This window comes from Cetorhinus maximus, chromosome 28 (genome assembly GCF_964194155.1).
Source record: "Cetorhinus maximus chromosome 28, sCetMax3.hap1.1, whole genome shotgun sequence".
In the NCBI taxonomy this organism is placed as follows: domain Eukaryota; kingdom Metazoa; phylum Chordata; class Chondrichthyes; order Lamniformes; family Cetorhinidae; genus Cetorhinus; species Cetorhinus maximus.
The window spans coordinates 16,419,708-16,441,941 of record NC_135906.1 but is presented as its reverse complement, the minus strand read 5'-3'; the positions used below and the strand labels follow the sequence as shown (position 1 = coordinate 16,441,941).

At 47.0% G+C, this 22,234-nt stretch overlaps 1 protein-coding gene across 2 annotated transcripts in view; it reads right to left on the bottom strand.

Moving 5' to 3' along the window:
* pde4a (phosphodiesterase 4A, cAMP-specific) overlaps window positions 1–22,234 on the bottom strand; it is a 416,509-nt gene that overhangs the window by 77,663 nt on the left and 316,612 nt on the right. For both annotated transcript variants that reach the window (XM_078531259.1, XM_078531260.1), the window contains exons 2-3: window positions 14,969–15,154; window positions 4,873–4,909 (exon numbers count right to left, since the gene is read on the bottom strand). In XM_078531259.1, the coding sequence (XP_078387385.1) occupies window positions 4,873–4,909; window positions 14,969–15,154 (223 nt within the window). The remainder of the gene's footprint in view (window positions 1–4,872; window positions 4,910–14,968; window positions 15,155–22,234) is intronic.

Below are 22,234 nucleotides of genomic sequence, written 5' to 3'. Positions count from 1 at the left end.
TGGAATTGGCCGAGTTACAGGAAACAAAGTAATGATTAATGGACCTCAGACAGGAGGAAGGTTTGTAGTGGAGTTAGGTGTTAAGAGCCTTGCTTTTTCTGATATATAGTAATTACCTAGACCTTGGTGTACAGGACACAATTTCAAAATCTGCGCATGATATGAAACTTGGAAGCATTGTGAACTGTGAGGAGGACAGTGTGGGCACTATCAAAAGGATATAGGCAAGTTGGTGGAATGGGTGGACAAATGGCAGATGAAGTTCAATGCAGAGAATCGTGAAGAGATTAATTTTGGTAGGAAGAACATGGAGCGACAATATAAAATGAAGGGTACAACTCTAATGGGGGTGCAGGAGCAGAGGGTCCTGGGTGTATATGTGCATAAATCATTGAAGGTGGCAGGACAGGTCGAGTGAGCTGTTAACAAAGCATACAGAATCCTAGGCTTTGGTAAGAGAGGCATTGAATATAAAAGAAAATAATGTTAAACTTGTATAGAACACTGGTTCGGCATCAGCTGGAGGACTGCGTCCAGTTCTGGGCGCTGCACTTTAGGAAGGATGTGAAGGTATTGGAGAGAGTGCAGAAAAGATTCACGAGAATGGTCCCAGGGATGAAGAACTTCAGTTATGAAGATAGATTGGAGAAGTTGGGACTGTTCTCCTTGGAGAAGAGAAGGCTGAGAGGAGATTTGATAGAGGTATTCAAAATCATGAGGGGTCTGCATAGAGTAGATGGGGAGTAACTGTTTTCATTGGTGGACGGATCGAGAATGAGAGGGCACAGATTTAAGGTAATTGGGAAAAGAAGCAAAAGCAATTCGAGAAGGAACTTTTTCACACAGCGAGTGGTTCGGGTCTGGAATGCACTGCCTGAGAGTGTGGCGGAGGCAGGTTCAATTGAGACATTCAAGAGGGAATTGGGTTATTATCTGAAAAGGAAGAATGTGCAGGGCTATGAGGAGAAGTCGGGGCAGGGGTGGGTGGAGTGGCACTAGGTAAGTTACTCCTGTGTAGGGCTGGCACAGACATGATGGGCCAAACGGCCACCTCCTGTGCTGTAACAATTCCCTGATAATATTAATCTTAGAGTTGTTATGGAATGGAACAAGGAACAATTAAAGGTGGAGATGTTGAACTGGAGGAGGGCTAATTTGGTGGATTGGAATCAAAGATTAGCAGGTAAAACGACAAATGAGCAATCGGAGGCCTTCAAATAGGAGATAGTTTAGGAAAATATTAAACACGCCCTTAAGGGGGACTGGAAGAGCATTTAAAGTTAGAACTCCCTAGATGACTCTAGACGTAGAAGTTAACAGGCATTAGAAAGAGGAGGCTTATGATGAATGTATTCTAAAAGAATTATGCATTATGTATTCTAGCATACAGGAAGTTCAGGAGAGAACTGAAAAAGGAAACGAGGGGTAATCAGAATGAGAAAAAAATAGCGGCTAACACTAAAGCAAACACTAAAGTCTTTCATAAACATATAAAGAGTGAAAAGGTAGTCAAAGGAAGGGTGGGGCCGATTAAAGATCAATAGGAGAACTTTTTGTGGAGGCGGAGGACATGGTGAGGTATAAATTAATACTTTGCATCTGTCTCTGCAAAAGAGATGCTGCCAATGTCATGGTAAAGAAGCATGGGGAGAGAAATTTGTTTAGATAAAAATAGAAGATTGGCAGCACTTAAAAGCACCCGATCAGATGCACCCCAGGTTACTGAGGAAAGCAAGGCTCTGGCCACGATGTTCCAATCCTTAGAAATAGACATGGTGCCAGAAGACTGGAGGATTGTAAATGTTACACCCCTGATTAAGAAAGGGGATAGGGAATTACAGCTGCAACTTCAAAAGCCAGTGGGAGAGACCATAATCTGGACAAAATTAATTTTTTCTTTGAAAAATAGACACTAATGAGTGACAGCCAGTCATTTTATATACAGATTTTCAGAAGTGTTTGACAAAGTACTGAATAAAAGATCAGTCAGCAAAATTAAAGCCTGTGGGATTAAAGAGGAAATGTTAGCATGGATACAAATTTGGCGAAGGGACAGAAAGTAGAGAGTAGCAGTGAACACATGTTTTCAGGCTGGAGGGAAGTGTAAGTGGTGTTCCCCAGGGGTTGGTATTAGAGCCATTGCCCTTTTTGACCTATATTAATATGTGGACTTGGGTGTACAGAGCATAATTTCAAAGTTTTTAGATGACATAAAACTCAGAAAAGCAGTAAACAGTGAGAAGGACATTAAACTTCAGGAGAACATAGACAGATTGGTGAAGTGGATGACACATAGCAGTTGAAATTGAAGGTGAGAAATGTGAGGTGATGTATTTTGGAAGGACGAATGAGGAGAGGCAATATGTACTAAATGATACAATTTTAAAGAGATAGAGGAACAGAGAGACGTGGGCGTGTATGTACACATTTAAAGATAGCAGGACAGTGTCACAGACAAGAGGATGAGGTGAACTGAATTAGCATTACTGTTCCCCTCTTCTGCCCGTGACAGCGGAAGTTTAATTTCCAATTTAATTTGTTTCCCTTAGTATCCTTTACCCTTGTTGAAATGGGCCGTGGTGTGTTTCTCAAAGCCCAGTTTATGAGGTCCAATGTCAAAAATAGCCCCACAGCAAATTCTTTACAGTGAAACAAAATAAGGATTTATTAACACATTCAAAACCCAAGGAAGGGATCGCGAAACACATTCACACGCCCGAGCATACAGGGTAGAAAGACAGAGAAAGAAAAGGAAAGAAGTTACAAATTTCGAGTTACAAAAAATAATCAAAAGGTATTGGCATTAATTCACATGAATAGAGCCCAGTAAGTCAATGTCCAATAAAGGTTCTTTCAGTTGGCTTTGTCTGGCAGAATGCCTGCTCTTTTTCCTAGGAGCTCGGTTGCAGGTTGAGGCAGTTGAAGATGCAGTGTTCTTGTATTTTGAGAATTAGTTCACTTTATAGGCAAAATACAGGGCTCTTTCTGGAGATCAGGCTTTGACAGAGACAGCCTGGAGTCCTGTTTTCCCTTCTGAGGTTAAACGGCAACTGAAGACAGAATCCAAAAGCTGTATAATTAAAGCAATTCAAACAGCTCAAATCTCAGTCATATGACAGGGTGGTTTCAGGTCCAGCCATAAGGCTAACGGTGTACTTTAAGGACCCTTGTTAAAACTCATTGTAACTTGAGCAGATAACCGTGGAACAATTAGCACAACGTTAGAGATGAGGAGTCACAAGGGCTCTTCCTTTGTCCAGAGCTGGCTGGGACAGACATCCCATCTACTAGTCCTTTGTGTTGGCTTGGCCAGCATGTTCATACAATGCCAGGGGTGTCACATTCCAGGAGGATGATGAGTTAGCTTTGTCTATTGGAACTGCTGAAAATCTTCTAGAACTACCATCATGTGATCAGTTGTGGCTATTTCATCAGCCCAACAATATTGTCCATTTTAAAAAGCAGGATTTAAACAAGAGAATATGAAAGAGAAACAAATTTTAAAGATTTTTTCTTTCTTCACACCTTCTCGGCACGACAACAGGTTGAGAAAACTGTTAAAAAGCCTTTGGGATCCTTGGGTTTATAAATAGAAGCATAGAATACAAAAGCAAGGATGTTCTGCTAAACCTTTATAAAACACTGGTTAGGCCCCAGCTGGAGTTGTGTCCAATTCTGGACACCACACTTTAGGAAGGATGTCAAGTCCTTGGAGAGGGTGCAGAAGAGATTTACTAGAATGGTACCGGGGATGAGGGACTTCAGGTATGTGGAGATAAGGATTGTTCTTGTTAGAACAGAAGTGGTTAAAGAGAGATTTAATTGAGACTTTCATAATTATGAGAGGTTTTTATACAGTAAATAAGCAGATGTTGTTTCCAATGGCAGCAGGGTTGGTAACTAGAGGACACAGTTTGAGGTGACTGGCAGAAGAATCAGAGGGAGATGAGAAGAATTTGTTTACACAGCGACTTGTTGTGACCTGGAACGCTTTGCCCAAAGGGGAGGTGAAAGCAGATTTGATAATAACTTTGAAAAGGGAATTGGATAAATATTTGAAAAGGAAAACTGGGAAATAAGGCATTGATCAGATAGTTCTTTTGAAGAGCATTGGGGTTGATTGGACAACTCTTTGAAAGAGCCAGCACCAGGCGTTTGTACTCTGTCAGCCATGAGCAATATGACTAGGGAAAAAAATACATGAGGTGTTTTCCCATAGCCTCCTTCATGAGTGCTTGAAGGAAATATGTCTTCTTCCCAAAAGATCCTCCGCCTGTAAGCAACCACTGTCCTTTAAGATTCTTCTGCCATCACTACCAAAAACTCCCTGATTCCACTGTCTCGTAACCCTGTGCATGGGACTCTTACCTTGGGCCTAGGACGACTTGCAAAAGGGCAGGGATAACCACCCCCTGTGGTCTCAAATGACCCTGTTAACCAAATGAGAGGGCTGAATAGCCTCTTTCTGTGCTGTTCTCGTCTAGGATTTCCCATTTCTCACATCGCCCAACCTGAAGACTCTGACTAAGAACACAAATTAGTGAAGGTCGGTGATAGTTTTTTATGCCGTTCCACTAGAACTGAATTCAGAAAGAACAAATTCATTGAAGCTACAATCCATACGTTCAGCAGAGAGAGAAGAGTTTCATCCCGTCTGAGCTGAATGTGACCCCAGGTGCCAGTGGTGCTAGCTTGAGCCTGATTCATAGCCCCATCCTGCAGTGACATACGATAATGCCTCTTTAAATATTCTGAAGTGGACTTTTCAAGAGATTTTTATTTGACTTGTGATTTTTGTAAGACATTGTGGAGGGACAGAGGCAGATAGAAAGACAAGACAGCCTGTAAGATGATGTTTAGCTTTCAACTTACCTGAGCAAAAGGAGTGACAATGAGGTCCTCAGTATGTCTGAAAGAAAAACACATGAGTTGACAACATGGACTGATAAGTTGATTACAAACCAAAAAGTACCGACAGAGAAACAGAGATACAGTTATTGGCAGAGCAGGAGTTTGAGAGATAGTAAGTGAGAAAGAGAGACGGGGTAAAGTTAAAGGTGCTATACATAAATTGTTACAGGCAGAGAGAAATAGAGTGAGATAAAGAGATACACATGGGAGAGAGATTAAGATAGAGAGGGATAGACAGGATGAGGAAAGAGATAAAAAGAGGGTAAGAGAGAGAGAAAAACAGAGATTTACTCAGATGAGACCAAGGATGTGAGGCATTAGTTATGAGGTGAAACTTGAGTTGATGGGGCTCTCTTCACTGAACAGGGAAGTTGAGGGGGGTAAACTGATGGAACTGTTTCCTGCACCTCTTGTATCTGGTCTCTCCTAAAGCTGTGTCTCCTCTATCTGTTCTGTTTCCTGTATCTCCTGTATCTGTCTTGTTTCCTGTATCTCCTGTAACTGTCCTATTTCCTGTATCTGCCATGTTTCCTGTCCTATTTCCTGTATCTCCTGTATCTATCCTGTTTCCTGTATCTGCCCTATTTCATGTATCTCCTGTATCTGCCCTGTTTCCTGTATCTCCTGTATCATCCCTATTTACTGTATCTCCAGTATCTGCCCCGTTTCCTGCATCTCCTGTATCCGGCCTGTTTTTTGTATCTCCTGTATCATCAATATTTATTGTATCTCCTGTATCTGCCCTGTCTCCCGTATCTGCCCTGTTTCCTGTTTCTCCTGCATCTGTCCTATTCCCTATTTCTCTAAATCTGCCCTGTTTCCTGTACCTCCTGTATCTGCCCTGTTTCTTGCATCTCCTGTATCATCCATATTTACTGCATCTCCTGTATCTGCCCTGTTTCCTGTATCTCCTGTACCTGCCCTATTTCCTGTATCTGCCCTGTTTCCTGTTTCTCCTCCATCTATCCTATATCCTGTTACTCCTGTATCTGCCCTATTTACTGTATCTCCTGTATCTGCCCTGTTTCCTGTTTCTGCCCTGTTTCCTGTATCTGTCCTGTTTCTTGCATCTCCTGTATCATCCCTATTTACTGTATCTGCTCTGTTTCCTGTATCTCTTGTATCTGCCCTATTTCATGTATCTCCTGTATCTACCTTGTTTCTTGTATCTCCTGTATCTGCCATTTCGTGTATCTTCTGTATCTGCCCTGTTTCCTATATCTCCTGTATCATCCCTATTTGCTGTATCTCCTGTATCATCCCCATTTACTGAATCTCCTGTATCTGCCCTATTTCCTGTTTCTCATGCATCTGCTCTATTTCTTGTTTCTCCTGTATCTGCTCTATTTCCTATATCTGCCATTTCTCATATCTCCTGTATACGCCCTGTTTCCTGTATCTCCCATATCATCCCTATTTTCTCTATCTCTTGTATCTGCTTTGTTTCTTGTATCTCCTGTATCTGCTCTGTTTCCTATATATCCTGTATCTGCCCTGTTTCCTGTATCTGCCATTTTCCGTTTCTCCTGCGCCTGCCCTATTTCCTTCTTCTTCTGCATTTACCCTATTTCCAGTTTCTCCTGTATCTGCCTTGTTTCCCGTATCAGCTCTATTTCCTGTTTCTCCTGCATCTGCCCTATTTCCTGTTTCTCCCGTAACTGCCCTGTTTCCTGTTTCTCCTGCATCTGTCCTATTCCCTATTTCTCTAAATCTGCCCTGTTTCCTGTACCTCCTGTATCTGCCCTGTTTCTTGTATCTCCTGTATCATCCATATTTACTGCATCTCCTGTATCTGCCCTGTTTCCTGTATCTCCTGTACCTGCCCTATTTCCTGTATCTGCCCTGTTTCCTGTTTCTCCTCCATCTATCCTATATCCTGTTACTCCTGTATCTGCCCTATTTACTGTATCTCCTGTATCTGCCCTGTTTCCTGTTTCTGCCCCGTTTCCTGTATCTGTCCTGTTTCTTGCATCTCCTGTATCATCCCTATTTACTGTATCTGCTCTGTTTCCTGTATCTCTTGTATCTGCCCTATTTCATGTATCTCCTGTATCTACCTTGTTTCTTGTATCTCCTGTATCTGCCATTTCGTGTATCTTCTGTATCTGCCCTGTTTCCTATATCTCCTGTATCATCCCTATTTGCTGTATCTCCTGTATCATCCCCATTTACTGAATCTCCTGTATCTGCCCTATTTCTTGTTTCTCCTGTATCTGCTCTATTTCCTATATCTGCCATTTCTCATATCTCCTGTATATGCCCTGTTTCCTGTATCTCCCATATCATCCCTATTTTCTCTATCTCTTGTATCTGCCTTGTTTCTTGTATCTCCTGTATCTGCTCTGTTTCCTATATATCCTGTATCTACCCTGTTTCCTGTATCTGCCCTGTTTCCTGTATCTGCCATTTTCCGTTTCTCCTGCGCCTGCCCTATTTCCTTCTTCTTCTGCATTTACCCTATTTCCAGTTTCTCCTGTATCTGCCTTGTTTCCCGTATCAGCTCTATTTCCTGTTTCTCCTGTATCTGCCCTATTTCCTGTTTCTCCCGTAACTGCCCTGTTTCCTGTATCTCCTATATCTGCCCTGTTTCCTGTATCTGCCCTGTTTCCTGTCTCTCCTGTACTTGTCCTGTTTCCTCTTTCTCCTGTTTTTGCCCTGCTTCCTGTTTCTCCTGTATCTGCCTGTTTCCTGTATCTGCTCTATTTACTGTATCTCCTGTTTCTGCTCTATTTCCTCCATCTCCTATACCTGCCCTATTTCTTGTACCTCCTCTATTTGCTGTCTCTCCTGTATTTTGTGTCCAATTTTGTGCTGAGTACACAAGATATTTTTGGGCAGGATCCCAATGTAAACAAGCTTTTAGGCTTTCCTGGGATATTGTGGAATAAACAAATCAATCAGATTATTACAGGAAGTTAAAAAGTGATAGTTGATAACGACTTGTTTTCCCCACCCGCGCTCAGTGCGTGATGGTTAGTGGGCTGAAAACTGTCAGGTGTCATGTATAGAGGCAGATACATTGTGGATAAGTGAAGGCCTTTGCTGCTGTCAGCAGTTTAGAGTTCAGTCAATATTTACTTAGTCTAGGGCTGCAGAAAGCTGAGCAAATGTGAGCTCTGTGTCAAGGATATCGGAAAGAACCAATATCTAAAAAGTAAAACCTACGTATGGTGTATATATTTAGGAATCTTTTGTGCAATGCAGAATATCAGGTAAGTTGTTTTATTGACTTATTATTACCTGAGGATTACCACAGGCAGGTTACTGGAGTGGAGCACCTGTCTCTTATAAATAATGAAAGACTTGCATTTATATGGTGCCTTTCACCACCACTGGATGTCCCAAAGCACTTTACAACCAATGAAATACTTTTGAAGTGTAGTCACTTTTATAATGTAGGAAATGTGATAGCCAGTTTGCATACAGCAAGATTCCACAAGCAACAATGAGATAATGACCTCGCCCAATTTTCACTCTATCAGAATGAATGGAAATAAAATTAGGTGGGGAGGGGGTTCTGTATTGGACAGTTTGATAACCAGCAGGTTGGATAACTGCCGTTTTTGATACTGGGTGTGTTTGTTAATGGCTATGTTGGATAACGGGCTAGTTGAATAATGGAAGGGTTTGGTAATGACCGTGTTCAGTAATGAACATGGAAGCTGCTCCACTAGGATACGATTCAGGCCATGACATCAAGATTCTACCTCAATGTATCACTCTGATATTAAGATGAAACTATATCAAAGCAACAGCTTTAAGGCCAAAAAATATAATTGCATTAAATCTGAGCAACTAACTGCTGTTATTGAAGTGGCCATGTGCTTGGAAAAACTTGTCAAAAGTGAGCATTCTTCTGCACCTGAGACCGTTCAGCTGCAGCTCCATTGACATGCTTGGAGTCGAGTCTCTGAAGCTTTTCTGTTCACTCAAGCAACGCAAAAGCGTGAAAGTGCTAAGAAATGCTCCAGAACTTTTCACCCCTTTGGCGCAAACTGCAGATGAATGTGTGTTTTAGGGGGCAGCTGAGCAATTGGCCGACTGGGCAAGTAGTACAATCCCCTTGTGAAAGATGGCCATGGCGCAGTCACTGGTGGAGGCGCTCACAGCCCCTTGCAATGTCTTTACTCAGGTTTGGACCAGTATCCCTTATGGCTCAAGCTAACAGTGCAGCCTTGTAGTGCGGGTTAGGAGAATGCCTGTGCCTGAGCTGAGAGCGCATCATGCAGTCCAGTGGCCGAAGCTGCCGCCGATCGGTCAAGTGGAGTGGGGCGGAGGTGGGTGAGGTTTCGGACAGCCATGAAGGGCACTGCACACTGGTCATCCAAGTAGTGACCAGCACTTTCCTGCATATGTGAAGGGGCCTTCAGACTTAACCAAGAGAGGTTCTTAGGACATCCATGCTAACCCACGGGTCTCTCTCTTTGATCCTGCAGGAAGAGAACGAGAACATCAGGATCATGGAGCCTGGTGATTTAGCAGTATGCCTCATGACTTACAGAGGCCAGAGAAGAAGCAGAGAGCGGCGGAGACACCTGGCTCAGCAAAGGGAGGAGTACCTCCCTCAAGATGAAGGGGCGGCAGGGTATGCTGCGTACGCAGCTGAAGATCCACAGAGAGACATCGCTCGTAGATGCCTCACTAGACCCAGAATCGATAGAGGGCGCTTGCCATTCCTGCAGATGACTGAAAATCAGTGTCGCCGAAGACTGCGCATGTCCAGGGAACTGGTCAGTCACATATGTCACCTGCTGCAGGATTTGGTGTCACGGGGACATGGAGGGCATCCACTGTCAGTGGCCATGAAAGATAACTGTGACACTCAATTTTTACGCCAGTGATTCCTTCAAGGGCTCCACAGGTGACCTGTGTGGGATTTCACAAGCCTCCATGCACAAATGTATCCAGGAGGTCACGGAGCTTTGTGCATTTCGCCCAGGATCAGGAAAGCCAGGTGGGAAGAGCGCTGGGATTTGCACAGATCTCAGGTCTCCCACAGTTGCATGGTGCCATCAACTGCACTCATGTGGCATTTACATCTCCATGGCAACAAGAAGTCAACTACATCAACCGCAACGGCTTCTACTTGCTGAATGTTAAGCTGGTGTGCGACCACCAGAAACACATCCTGCGCACAATTCCCAGGGAGCATCCATGACTCCTACATGCTTAACAGGTCTCAGATCCCTGACATCTTCCAGGGTCCAGAAAGGCTGCAGGGTTGGCTCCTCGGGGACAAGGGCTTCCCACAGAGGAGGTGGCTGATGACGCCTGTGTGGCAGCCTCAGACTGCAGCACAGCGATGGTACAATGAGGCTCATACAGTGACCTGGAATTTGGTGCAACAAACTATGGGCATTTTGAAAATGAGGTTCCAGTGCCTTGATAGGTCCAGTGGAGCACTGCAATACAGTCCCCAGAGGGTGTTGCGCATCACTGTCACTTGCTTCGTGCTCCACAACCTGACGCTGCAACAGGGGGAGGACCTGGCTGAGGAGGAGATGGAGGAGCTGCACATCTCCTCCGATTAAGAGGACGTCAAAGGGGTTGACGGTGATGAAGTCCTCGAAGGCGAGGATGCAGGTGATGAGGCCATTGCACTGGCCAGATGAGGCAGGCGTGTTCTGGAGGCCTTCTTAGCTGCAAGATTTGTGGAGGATGATGACAAGATGCAGTGAATACAGCCCTAACATCCTCACCTTGAATCTGTGAATGTTTGACTCCTGTGTGATTGATGACAGCACACATACCCTCAGTACTCAGGCTCATGTCATGGAGACACAGCAGAGGCCCTAATAGTCGCTAGATTCCAGGAGGATGATGACGACATGCAGTGAGGACACTCCATAGATCTTCACATTGCCTCTGTGAATGTCTGATTCCTGTCTGACTAAGGGCAGTTAGCTTGCACTCTGTGATTAGGGTCATATCATGGAGATGTATCTGTAAAACTTTAAATGCACCAGGAGCACAGCGTCACTGGTCACAGATGCTGAAGAGATGGAGGGCCAGCCCCACCTCAAAGGTGCTGTGAGCACACAGAGAGAATGAAGGAATTCTGTGACACCTGCCCGTGACATTCAGGCAGCAATGACAAGCACCATCGAAGTGCAGGCATCACTGATGTGTCCAGTGAGTGTTAAGCCAGACCATCACTTTGGTCTGAAAGTTATACACTGCACAGGGAAGAGAAACCTGCCTTTATCTTGTGCAGGAACCAAGGTTTCATACCTGAGTGACACGAACACTGCTCACCATAAAAAAGGCAAGGACACATTCTTGGGAGTTTATTTACGATAGTGAACATTATGTACAAGTGATTAACACCCGTGCCTGGGCTGTGCAACTACATGTCCCACTCCCGGAAACCAAGAACTGTGAATGTACTCGAAAGAGTTACATGAGTTCTGTTGATAACTTGAAAGAGTTACATCTTACGGCTACGTTCGCGGCCGGGTGTCCCTGGAAAGGGAGCACGCAGTGTCTGCCGGCACCATCGAGGCCTTCCGTGCCCGGTGGGCATCGCGGGGACTGGGGTGTTTTGTTGACCCCTTTAATCACATCTTGGTTTGATGTTTGTAAGGTTCCTTTAAAGTTTTTCTTTGATTTTACAGCTGACCTGATTTAGGGGCTGTGCTTGATTTCTCCCTTGTTATTGTTAATTTAGTTAATTGTTTTAACTCTACAAGAGATACATGTCCCACTCCCGGAAACCAAGAACTGTGAATGTACTCGAAAGAGTTACATGAGATCTGTTGATAACTCGAAAGAGTTACATCTTCTTAACCTTTCTAACCTTGCTGCTACATCTTGGTGCTCCCCAGATATCAGCAGTGAAGGTGGAGGCAGCCTGCTGACCGCTCCACCCTGTCTTGATAACCTTGACGGGCTTCCTCTGGAGGGCCTAGACCTGGAGGGCACCGGCCTGCTTTCGGGGTCCTGCTTTGTGGCAGTGGCACCCTCCTGGCTCTGTGGAGCCGGAGCTGCTGGGGTCACAGGAAGAGGGGATTCGGAAGGGCTGGACACTCCCAGAGTGGCTAAACTTCGCCCCCTGATGTTCAATGGCATTACCATCACTGAGTTCCCCGCTATCAACATCCTGGGGGTCACCATTCAGAATGGTCAGAAACTGAACTGGACTACCCAAACTGTGGCTACAAGAGCAGGTCAGGAATCGTTCAACAAGTAACTCATCTTCTGACTCCCCAAAACCTGTCCACCATCTACAAAGCACAAGTCAGGAGTGTGATGGAACACTCTCCACTTGCCTGGATGAGTGCAGCACCCACAGCACTCAAGAAGCTTGACACCATCCAGGACAAAGCAGCCCACTCGATTGGTATCACTTCCACAAACATTCACTCCCTCCACCACCGACACACAGTAGCAGCAGTGTGTGTACCATCTACAAGATGCACTACAGGAATTCACCAAGGCCCTTTCAACAGCACCTTCCAAACCCACAACCACTACCATCTAGAAGGACAAGGGCAGCAGATAGATGGGAACACCACCACCTGGAAGTTCCCCTCCAAGTCACTCACCAGCCTGACTTGGAACTATATCGCCGTTCCTTCACTGTCGCTGGGTCAAAATCCTGGAACTCCCTTCCTAATAGCACCGTGGGTGTACCTACACCACATGGACTGCAGCGGTTCAAGAGGCAGCTCACCACCACCTTCTCAAGGGCAATTAGGGATGGGCAATAAATGCTGGCCCAGCCAGTGAAGCCCACATCCTGTGAATGAATTTTAAGAAGTCACCTGGGTGCTTGGCCACAGGATGTGCACCTGCTGATCCTCCTCCCTATGGGTGCCCAAGGGCCCCTGGCTGACTCCTTGTAGAAAAGGGGAAGCTGGAGTGAGATCGAGCTGCTCCGCACCCCTCTCTCATTGACAGTGTTGAAGGCCATGGAGTTCAGCCCGCGCAGCAATGCAGGACCAATGTCCTGGACCAAGGTCTCCTTGGCGGCTGCCATCCTACCAGTGTTGCCATCGGTGTGTTGGCATGCCAGTGCTATCACCTCAGACTGAAGGCAGACGGACTCCTCCATTGTGCCTGCAATCTGAGGAGTGCAGCAGACATCCCTTCCTGATGTTTCTGAACTTATCTTTGCAGCTCCAGCAACTGTGCCATGACCGAATCCAGAAGCTCCTCATTTGACTCGTACCCAGCAGATTTCTGGCCTCCAGCAGTCCCCTGAATGCCGGAAACCTAGGATGTCCCTACCGCCGCCTGCTGTGGATCAGACAGTGCGATGTGTTCACCAGATTGTGATCCTCGGGCTACTGTAGAACTAGGTCCCACCAAGGTGTGTGTCTCTGTGCTGGTGGAGGGTGTGGGTAAGTGCCATGGCAGGTCTTCCTTCAAGGTGACATCAGATTCTTCTTCTGAGTTGCCTTCGGAGCTTGAGTCAATGACCTGGGCTGTGGACCCCTCGGCTGCTTCACAGGTGTGCCTGAGAAAGCAAGGAGAGATCATTAGTGCATGGCAGGGGGCTGTGGAACAGGGGAACTGACACACAGCATGGTTGTCTGATGGATGTTGCACCGCTGGATTCTCACTTGGTTGAGCACCGCCGACCTCACTGTCAGCACAGGAATGGTCCAGACCATCGCCGGCCAGCTGGATGGCTCTGTGAGGACCTTGGTGTCAGGCATTCCTCCACCAGTCTGTGACCTCTTCCTTTTGTTGTGTGCCAGCTTGTCCTGCATGAATACAGATGGAGAGAATGCAAGCAGGATGCCTGCCAAGCCAGATGATAAGGATAAAAGCAAAATACTGCGGACGCTGGAAATCTGAAACAAAAACAGAAAATACTGGAAAAACACAGCAGGTCTAACAGTATCTGTGGAGAGAAAAACAGAGTTAACATTTCCAGTCCATATGACTCTGAAGAAGAGCCCTGCTGGGTTTTTTCCAGATGATAAGGATGCCTGGCATGTGTGGGTGATAAGTAGTGCCATGGATGGGATGAGGTTACGATCCACAGGGCAGGTGAAGGTGTGTGTGAGAGTGTGAATGGTGATGTCCGTTGAACTGGCAGGGAGTGAGATCCCTGTGGATGTGTGATGGGTTTGTGAGTGTGTGAGTTGAGAATGATGAGAAGAGTGACTTACCCTGGCGGAATGGATGAGATCATTCATTCCCTTTCGGTACTGGGTGGCTGTCCCCTTTTGCAGGGCATTGGCGCTGCCACTGCCTCCCTTGCTGGATTGGTGTGCCTTGCTTGCTGGTCTTCATTCAGAGTGGTGGTAGAGGACTTCACGGAGGGTCTCCACTGCATCCGGCAGGCGCCCGAGAGAGGTGTCGCTAAATTTGGATGCGGCATATTTTCCCCACTCTGGCAGCCCTGACTTTACAGCAGCTCCCGATGCCTTAGAGAGAGCTAGTTCTGTGCAGGAGCCGCCCTTTAAATATGGCACCTGCATTACTGAAGACCTGAGGTGATGGCGGGGCGGCGAATCAGAGGCCACGCCGCGAGCGATCCGGCGTGTTTCCCAGGAATGCATTATTAATAAGACAGGATGCACCGGGAATGGGAACGATACGGCGCAAGAAGCCGCCATTGCAGCCAGCGGGTAAAACGTCCTTTTTCCCACCTGCTACCGCACTTTGTGCAAATCTGGGACGATTCCGCCCATTGGACCAGGGCACGTGCAGAATTGAGTCCCCCATATAAAGTCATTACAGCACGGAAGGAGGCCATTCATGTTTTTAATCTTACATTGCTATTTTTCATTACGTATAAAAGGTTATTGGCAATTTGTGAAGTATGGATATAGAATTGATTAGAATATCTCTGCAAGTGGCTGGGACACACAAAAGTGATGAAGGAGGGTGTAATTAAAGAATGACACATTTACATAGATCCCAGTATAAATCTGGACATAGGATTGGGAACTTCTAATGGGAAAAGTTGACATTAAAAGTGGAATAGGGTATGGGTAACAGGAAGTAAGGTTCTGTTGGCAGGGACAGTACATTGACATAAATTTCTCATGCATAATAGACAGAGAGAGGGAGATAATATAACAAATAATAAACCAGTACTCACACTTCACTTGTTACGGAGGAATTGCGTGACATTGTTTTGGGTGACATGTCATAGTCGCTGTCAGAGCGATAAAGAAATGACTCCCGGCGCTGGCTCTGGGGGAAGGTTGGATGTAGCACCAGTCCTGGACTCGCCTGCAAGTCCAGTGGACTCCGACCTGGAGATGGACCATTCTCAACGTCAAAACTGTGCCCAAAGAGAGAGAGAATGTTTATTGAGAGAATGTTTATTGAGAGAATGTTTATTATGCATATACAATGGATTTTCTCAATAAATGACTGATGGAACACTTGGAAAATGAACTGATTTTTACTTTCTTTTTCTCAATTTGCTCTCCTCCCCTCCTGCAGGTGCTGACTCTCCCTGGGGTACAGTTCCCTCTCTCCTGACTCTCCCTGGGGTACAGTTCCCTCTCTCCTGACTCTCCCTGGGGTACAGTTCCCTCTCTCCTGACTCTCCCTGGGGTACAGTTCCCTCTCTCCTGACTCTCCCTGGGGTACAGTTCCTCCTCTCCTGACTCTCCCTGGGGTACAGTTCCCTCTCTCCTGACTCTCCCTGGGGTACAGTTCCTCCTCTCCTGACTCTCCCTGGAGTACAGTTCCCTCTCTCCTGACTCTCCCTGGGGTACAGTTCCTCCTCTCCTGACTCTCCCTGGGGTACAGTTCCTCCTCTCCTGACTCTCCCTGGGGTACAGTTCCTCCTCTCCTGACTCTCCCTGGGGTACAGTTCCCTCTCTCCTGACTCTCCCTGGGGTACAGTTCCTCCTCTCCTGACTCTCCCTGGGGTACAGTTCCTCCTCTCCTGACTCTCCCTGGGGTACAGTTCCTCCCCTCCTGACTCTCCCTGGGGTACAGTTCCTCCTCTCCTGACTCTCCCTGGGGTACAGTTCCTCCTCTCCTGACACTCCCTGGGTTACAGTTCCTCCTCTCCTGACTCTCCCTGGGGTACAGTTCCCTCTCTCCTGACTCTCCCTGGGGTACAGTTCCTCCTCTCCTGACTCTCCCTGGGGTACAGTTCCTCCTCTCCTGACTCTCCCTGGGGTACAGTTCCTCCTCTCCCAACTCTCCCTGGGGTACAGTTCCTCCTCTCCTGACTCTCCCTGGGGTACAGTTCCTCCTCTCCCAACTCTCCCTGGGGTACAGTTCCCTCTCTCCTGACACTCCCTGGGGTACAGTTCCCTCTCTCCTGACTCTCCCTGGGGTACAGTTCCTCCTCTCCTGACTCTCCCTGGGGTACAGTTCCTCCCCTCCTGACTCTCCCTGGGGTACAGTTCCTCCTCTCCTGACTCTCCCTGGGGTACAGTTCCTCCTCTCCTGACACTCCCTGGGGTACAGTTCCTCCTCTCCTGACTCTCCCTGGGGTACAGTTCCCTCTCTCCTGACTCTCCCTGGGGTACAGTTCCTCCTCTCCTGACTCTCCCTGGGGTACAGTTCCTCCTCTCCTGACTCTCCCTGGGGTACAGTTCCTCCTCTCCCAACTCTCCCTGGGGTACAGTTCCTCCTCTCCTGACTCTCCCTGGGGTACAGTTCCCCCTTTCCCAACTCTCCCTGGGGTACAGTTCCCTCTCTCCTGACTCTCCCTGGGGTACAGTTCCTCCTCTCCTGACTCTCCCTGGGGTACAGTTCCTCCTCTCCCGACTCTCCCTGGGGTACAGTTCCTCCTCTCCTGACTCTCCCTGGGGTACAGTTCCTCCTCTCCCAACTCTCCCTGGGGTACAGTTCCTCCTCTCCCAACTCTCCCTGGGGTACAGTTCCCCCTCTCCTGACTCCCCCTGGGGTACAGTTCCTCCTCTCCCAGGGGTACAGTTCCCCCTCTCCTGACTCCGCCTGGGGTACAGTTCCTCCTCTCCCAACTCTCCCGGGGGTACAGTTCCCCCTCTCCTGTAAGTGCGGACTCTCCCAAAGGTTTGTTCAATGGACTCAGGTTACCCTTCATTGCCTCTTTTAATCTGTCCAGGCCATGAGTGTAAATCTATCATACTGTGGGGGGTATCACAGATAAACCTAGTCCTACCCTCACCTCACATCCATCTAAGGATACTGTAACACGTACTGTATATTGTAACTCATACTTTACAACTGAAAGCTTACCCGAGTCAAGTTTCTAGATAAGGTTTAAATCCTGACTGAGGTTGAATAGATGGTGCATTTTTGCAAACCCCTCAGACCCATCATTTATCACAGGCTAAATCCTCGATACGCAGTGCTCTTCAAAGCACCCATAGTGTGAAGGAAGACAGGCCACACACTGCAGGTACATGATGTTTACCAGGCCTCACACATAGCTCACAGGGAGCAGCCAAGTCTTTATGAAGCAGCTTTTTTTAATTTTCAAACTCCTTTCCGTTCTGTTTTTCCCTCTAACTTCACCCCTCACCCCCTCCTGAAGATGAAGACCTGGGTATATGAGCCCACAGGTGTTGACCGCCTCTGATACCTTATCCCAGTGAGGCAGGCAATGGCATACTTCAGTCTGCAAGAGCTAATGCAGTTTAGACCAGGTGCAATTGTGGGATAATGTTTAATACAGCAATGGAGACAGGAGAGGCACCAACTATAAACTGTACCACACTCCCCCTCCCCCCATCGTTCCATGAGAACAAAGAATAAAGTGTAATCCTGAGCTACAGGTAAAAAGTAATAGAAACAGGAAATGCTGGAAAAACTCAGCAGGTCTGGCAGTATCAGTGGAGAGAGAAACAGAGTTAACGTTTCGAGTCTGTATGACCCTTCTTCTGAGCTAAGGAGACTGCAGGTACGTGATGTTTACCAGGCAGTGCACTTAGATCACGTGGAACAGCCAAGTCTGCATAAAGCAGCTTCTTTAAAATTCTCAATCTCCTTTCCGTTCTGTTCCGTTCTCTTTAGATCTGAAGGAGGGTCATACAGACTCAAAACGTTAACTCCGTTTCCTTCCCCACAGATGCTGTCAGGCCTGCTGAGCTTTTCCAGCATTTTCTGTTTCTATTTCAGATTTCCAGCATCCGCAGTATTTTGATTTTATCTTAGGTAAAAGGTAATACTCTTCAAACCATTCACTGGATGGGGTATACTTTGGAACGTCCTGGGGGAACACACAGTACCTATGCCTCTACTTCCATGAAACCTTTATGCTCACTGTAAACTGGCTCTGGACTGATAGAGGCAGAATATCCAGATGGAAACATTAACTAGTCCACTGAGTTCTTCACTTCAAGCTCACCCCTTCATTGGAATGTATCAATGCCACTTGTACCCCTCCCCCGCCCAAAGCCATGAGGGACTTTGTCACATTGCTACCATGCCCACAGGTTTATAATTCCAGCAGCACTGAGGATCTACAGGTTGGAAGTAACATTTTCAGACTGAAGAAGGATCCTAACAGAGTTCTAGCATGGATTTAACTAAATGTTAGATGGTGGGTCTCTGGGAAGTCAGTTACTTTCAATTGCAACCAACTAATTCCAAGGCAGTTCTCATTTCACGAAGAATAAACCACTCAAACTCATCACCAACCATGACCCAGAACTCAACCCCATTACTTCAGCCCTAGTTGGTAAGGCTTCTCAGCCTTAACTGGCAATCTACCTAGGAGAAGGTAACTCTGATTTCAAAACTCCCAGCTATGAGTTATCTTGTAAGGTGTACGTCAGCTGACAGTGTGGAAGATCACAAATAGTGCCAACGGACTGGACAGCAATGTCAAGGGTAGATGAGGCTCTTCAGTCTGCTCAGCAGCCCATCTAAGAGAAGGAAAACTCCAAAATCAAACCTGCATCCTTTCAGCTGCTACGCTTGTGGTGATGGCGCAGTGATATTGTCGCTGGACTAGTAATCCAGAGACCCAGGGTAATGCTCTGGGGCCCAGAGTTCGAATCCTGCCACAGCAGACAGTGGAATTTGAATTCAATAAAAATCTGCAATTAAAAGTCTGATGATGACCATGAAACCATTGTCGATTGTTGTAAAAACCCATCTGGTTCACTAATGTCCTTTAGGGAAGGAAACCTGTTATTTACAGACCCACAGCAATGTGGTTGACTCTTCACTGCCCTCAGAAATGTATCAAGCCGCTACAAAGTCTCAAAAAAGGAATGAAACTGGATGGACCACCAGCATCGACCTAGGCACTGGAAACGACAGTGGCAAATTCAGCCCTGTCGACCCTGCAAAGTTCTCCTTACAAACATCTGGGGGGCTAGTGGGGGGGTTAGTGCCAAATGTGGGAGAGCTAGTCAAGCCACAGCCTGACATAGTCATCCTCACGGAATCATATCTTACAGATAACGTCCCAGAGACACCACCATCACCATCCCTGGGCTATGTCCTGTCCTACCGGCAGGACAGACTCGGCAGAGGTGGCGGCACAGTGGCATACAGTCGGGAGGGAGTTGGGGCTCCTCAACATTGACTCCGGACCGCATGAAGTCTCATGCCATCAAGTCAACATGGGCAAGGAAATGTCCTGCTGACTACCACGTATCGCCCTCCCTCAGCTGATGAATCAATGCTCCTCCATGTTGAACACCACTTGGAGGAAGTACTGAGGGTGGCATGTGGACAGAATGTACTCTGGGTGAGAGACTTCAATGTCCATCACCAAGAGTGGCTTGATAGCACCAGTACCGACCGAGCTGGCCAAGTCCTGAAGGACATAGCTGCTGGACTGGGTCTGTGGCAGGTGGTGAGGGTACCAACAAGAGGAAAAAACATACTTGGCCTCATCCTCACACACCTGCCTGCTGCAGATGCATCTGTCCATGACAGTATCAGTAGGAGTGACCACCCCACAGTTCTTGTGGAGATGAAGTCCCGCCTTCACATTGAGGATACCCTCCATTGTGTTGTGTGGCACTACCACTGTGCTAAATGGGATAGATTTTGAACAGATCTAGCAACCCAAGACTGGGCATCCATGAGGCGCTGTGGGGCAGCAGCAGCAGAATTGTACTCAAACGTGATCTGTAACCTCCTGGCCTGGCATATCCCCCACTCTACCATTACCATCAAGCCAAGGGATCAACCCTGCTTCAATGAAGAGTGCTGGAGGGCATGCCCAGGAGCAGCACCAGCCATACCTAAAACTGAGGTGTCAACCTGGTGAAGCTAAACAAGGACTACTTGCGTGCCAAACAGCATAAGCAGCAAGTGATAGGCAGAGCTAAGTGATCCCACAACCAATGGATCAGATCTAAGCCCTGCAGTCCTGCCACATCCAGTTGTGAATGGTGGTGGACAATTAAACAATTTACTGGAGGAGGAGGCTCCACAAATATCCCCATCCTCAATGATGGGGGAGCCCAACACATCAGTGCAAAAGATAAGACTGAAGCAACAATCTTCAGCCAGAAGTGCCAAGTGGATGATCAATCTCGGCCTCCTGCTGAGGTCCCCAGCATCACAGATGCCAGTCTTCAGCTAGTTTGAATCACACCACATGATATGAAGAAACGGCTGAAGGCACTGGATGCTGCAAAGGCTATAGGCCCTGACAATATTCTAATGAATAGTACTGAAGACTTGTGCTCCAGAACTTGCTGCGCCCCTAGCCGAGCTGCTCCAGTACTGCTACAACACTGGCATCTACCTTGCTATGTGGAAAATTGCCCAGGTATGTCCTGGACACAAAAAGCAAGACAAATCCAACCTGGCCAGTTACCGCCCTATCAGCCTACTCTCGATCATCAGTAAAGTAATGGAAGGGGTCATCAACAGTGCTATCAAGTGGCACTCACTTAGCAATAACCTGCTCACTGATGCCCAGTTTGGGTTCCGCCAGGGCCACTCAGCTCCTGACCTCATGACAGCCTTGGTTCAAACATGGACAAAAGAGCAGAACCCCAGAGGTGAAGTGAGAGTGACTACCCTTGATATCAAGGCTGCGTTTGACCGAGTGTGGCATCAAGGAGTCCTAGCAAAACTGGAGTCAATGGGAATCAGGGGGAAAGCTCTCCATTGGTTGTAGTCATAACTAGCACAAAGGAAGATACTTGTGGTTGTTGAAGGTCAGTCATCTCCAGGACATCACTGCAGGAGTTCTTCAGTGTAGTGTCCTCGGTCCAACCATCTTCAGCTGCTTCATCAATGACTTTCATTCCATCACCTTCCATTATAAGGTTAGAAGTGGGGATGTTCGCTGATGATTGCACAATGTTCAGCACCGTTCTCGACTCCTCAGGTACTGAAGCAGTCCATGTCCAAATGCAGCAAAACCTAGACAATATCCAGGCTTGGGCTGACAAGTGGCAAGTAACATTCGCGCCACACAAGTGCCAGGCAATGACCATCTCCAACAAGAGAGATTCTAACCATCGCTCCTTGATGTTCAATGGCATTATCATCACTGAATCCCCCAATTATCAACATCCTGGGGGTTACCATTGACCAGAAACTGAACTGGACTAGCTATATAATAATGTGGCTATAAGAGCAGGTCAGAGGCTAGGAAACCTGTGATGAGTAATTCACCTCCTGACTCCCCAAAGCCTGTCCACCACCTACAAGGCACAAGTCAGGAGTGTGATGGAATACTTCCACTTGCCTGGATGAGTGCAGCTCCAACAACACTCAAGAAGCTTGACACCATCCAGGACAAAGCAGCCCGCTTGATTTGCACCACATCTACAAACATTCACTCCCTCAGTGTGTACTATCTACAAGATGCATTGCAGGAATTTACCAAGGCTCCTTAGACAGCACCTTCCAAACCCACGACCACTAGAAGGACAAGGGCAGCAGATAGATGGGAACACCACCACCTGGAAGTTCCCCTCCAAGTCACTCACCAGCCTGAATTGAAATATATCGCCATTCCTTCACTGTTGCTGGGTCAAAATCCTGGAACTTCCTCCCTAACAGCACTGTGGGTGTACCTACACCATATGGGCTGCAGCGGTTCAAGAAGGCAGCTCACCACCACCTTCTCAAGGGCAATTAGGGATGGGCAATAAATGCTGGCCCAGCCAGCGAAGTCCACATCCTGTGAATGAATAAAAAAAACCCATGCTACCAGTATAGTGCCAGCTGCCTTGGACATTGGAGTGGGAGAGGCTCTGCACAAACCCCACCCACCTTGACTCACTTCCTATGGGTATCAGCAATTGACTCATGATTCTTCACTTTAATCTTGTCAGTAACCAGCATGCAACACTCATTAGTGTCTATGCTTCAACAATGACACATACAGATGGGGTCAAAGGAGCAATCTATGATGACCTTAGCAAGTTAATTAGAGGAGTCCCCAACCAGGACAAGCTCACTATTATTGTTGATTTCAATGCCCATACAT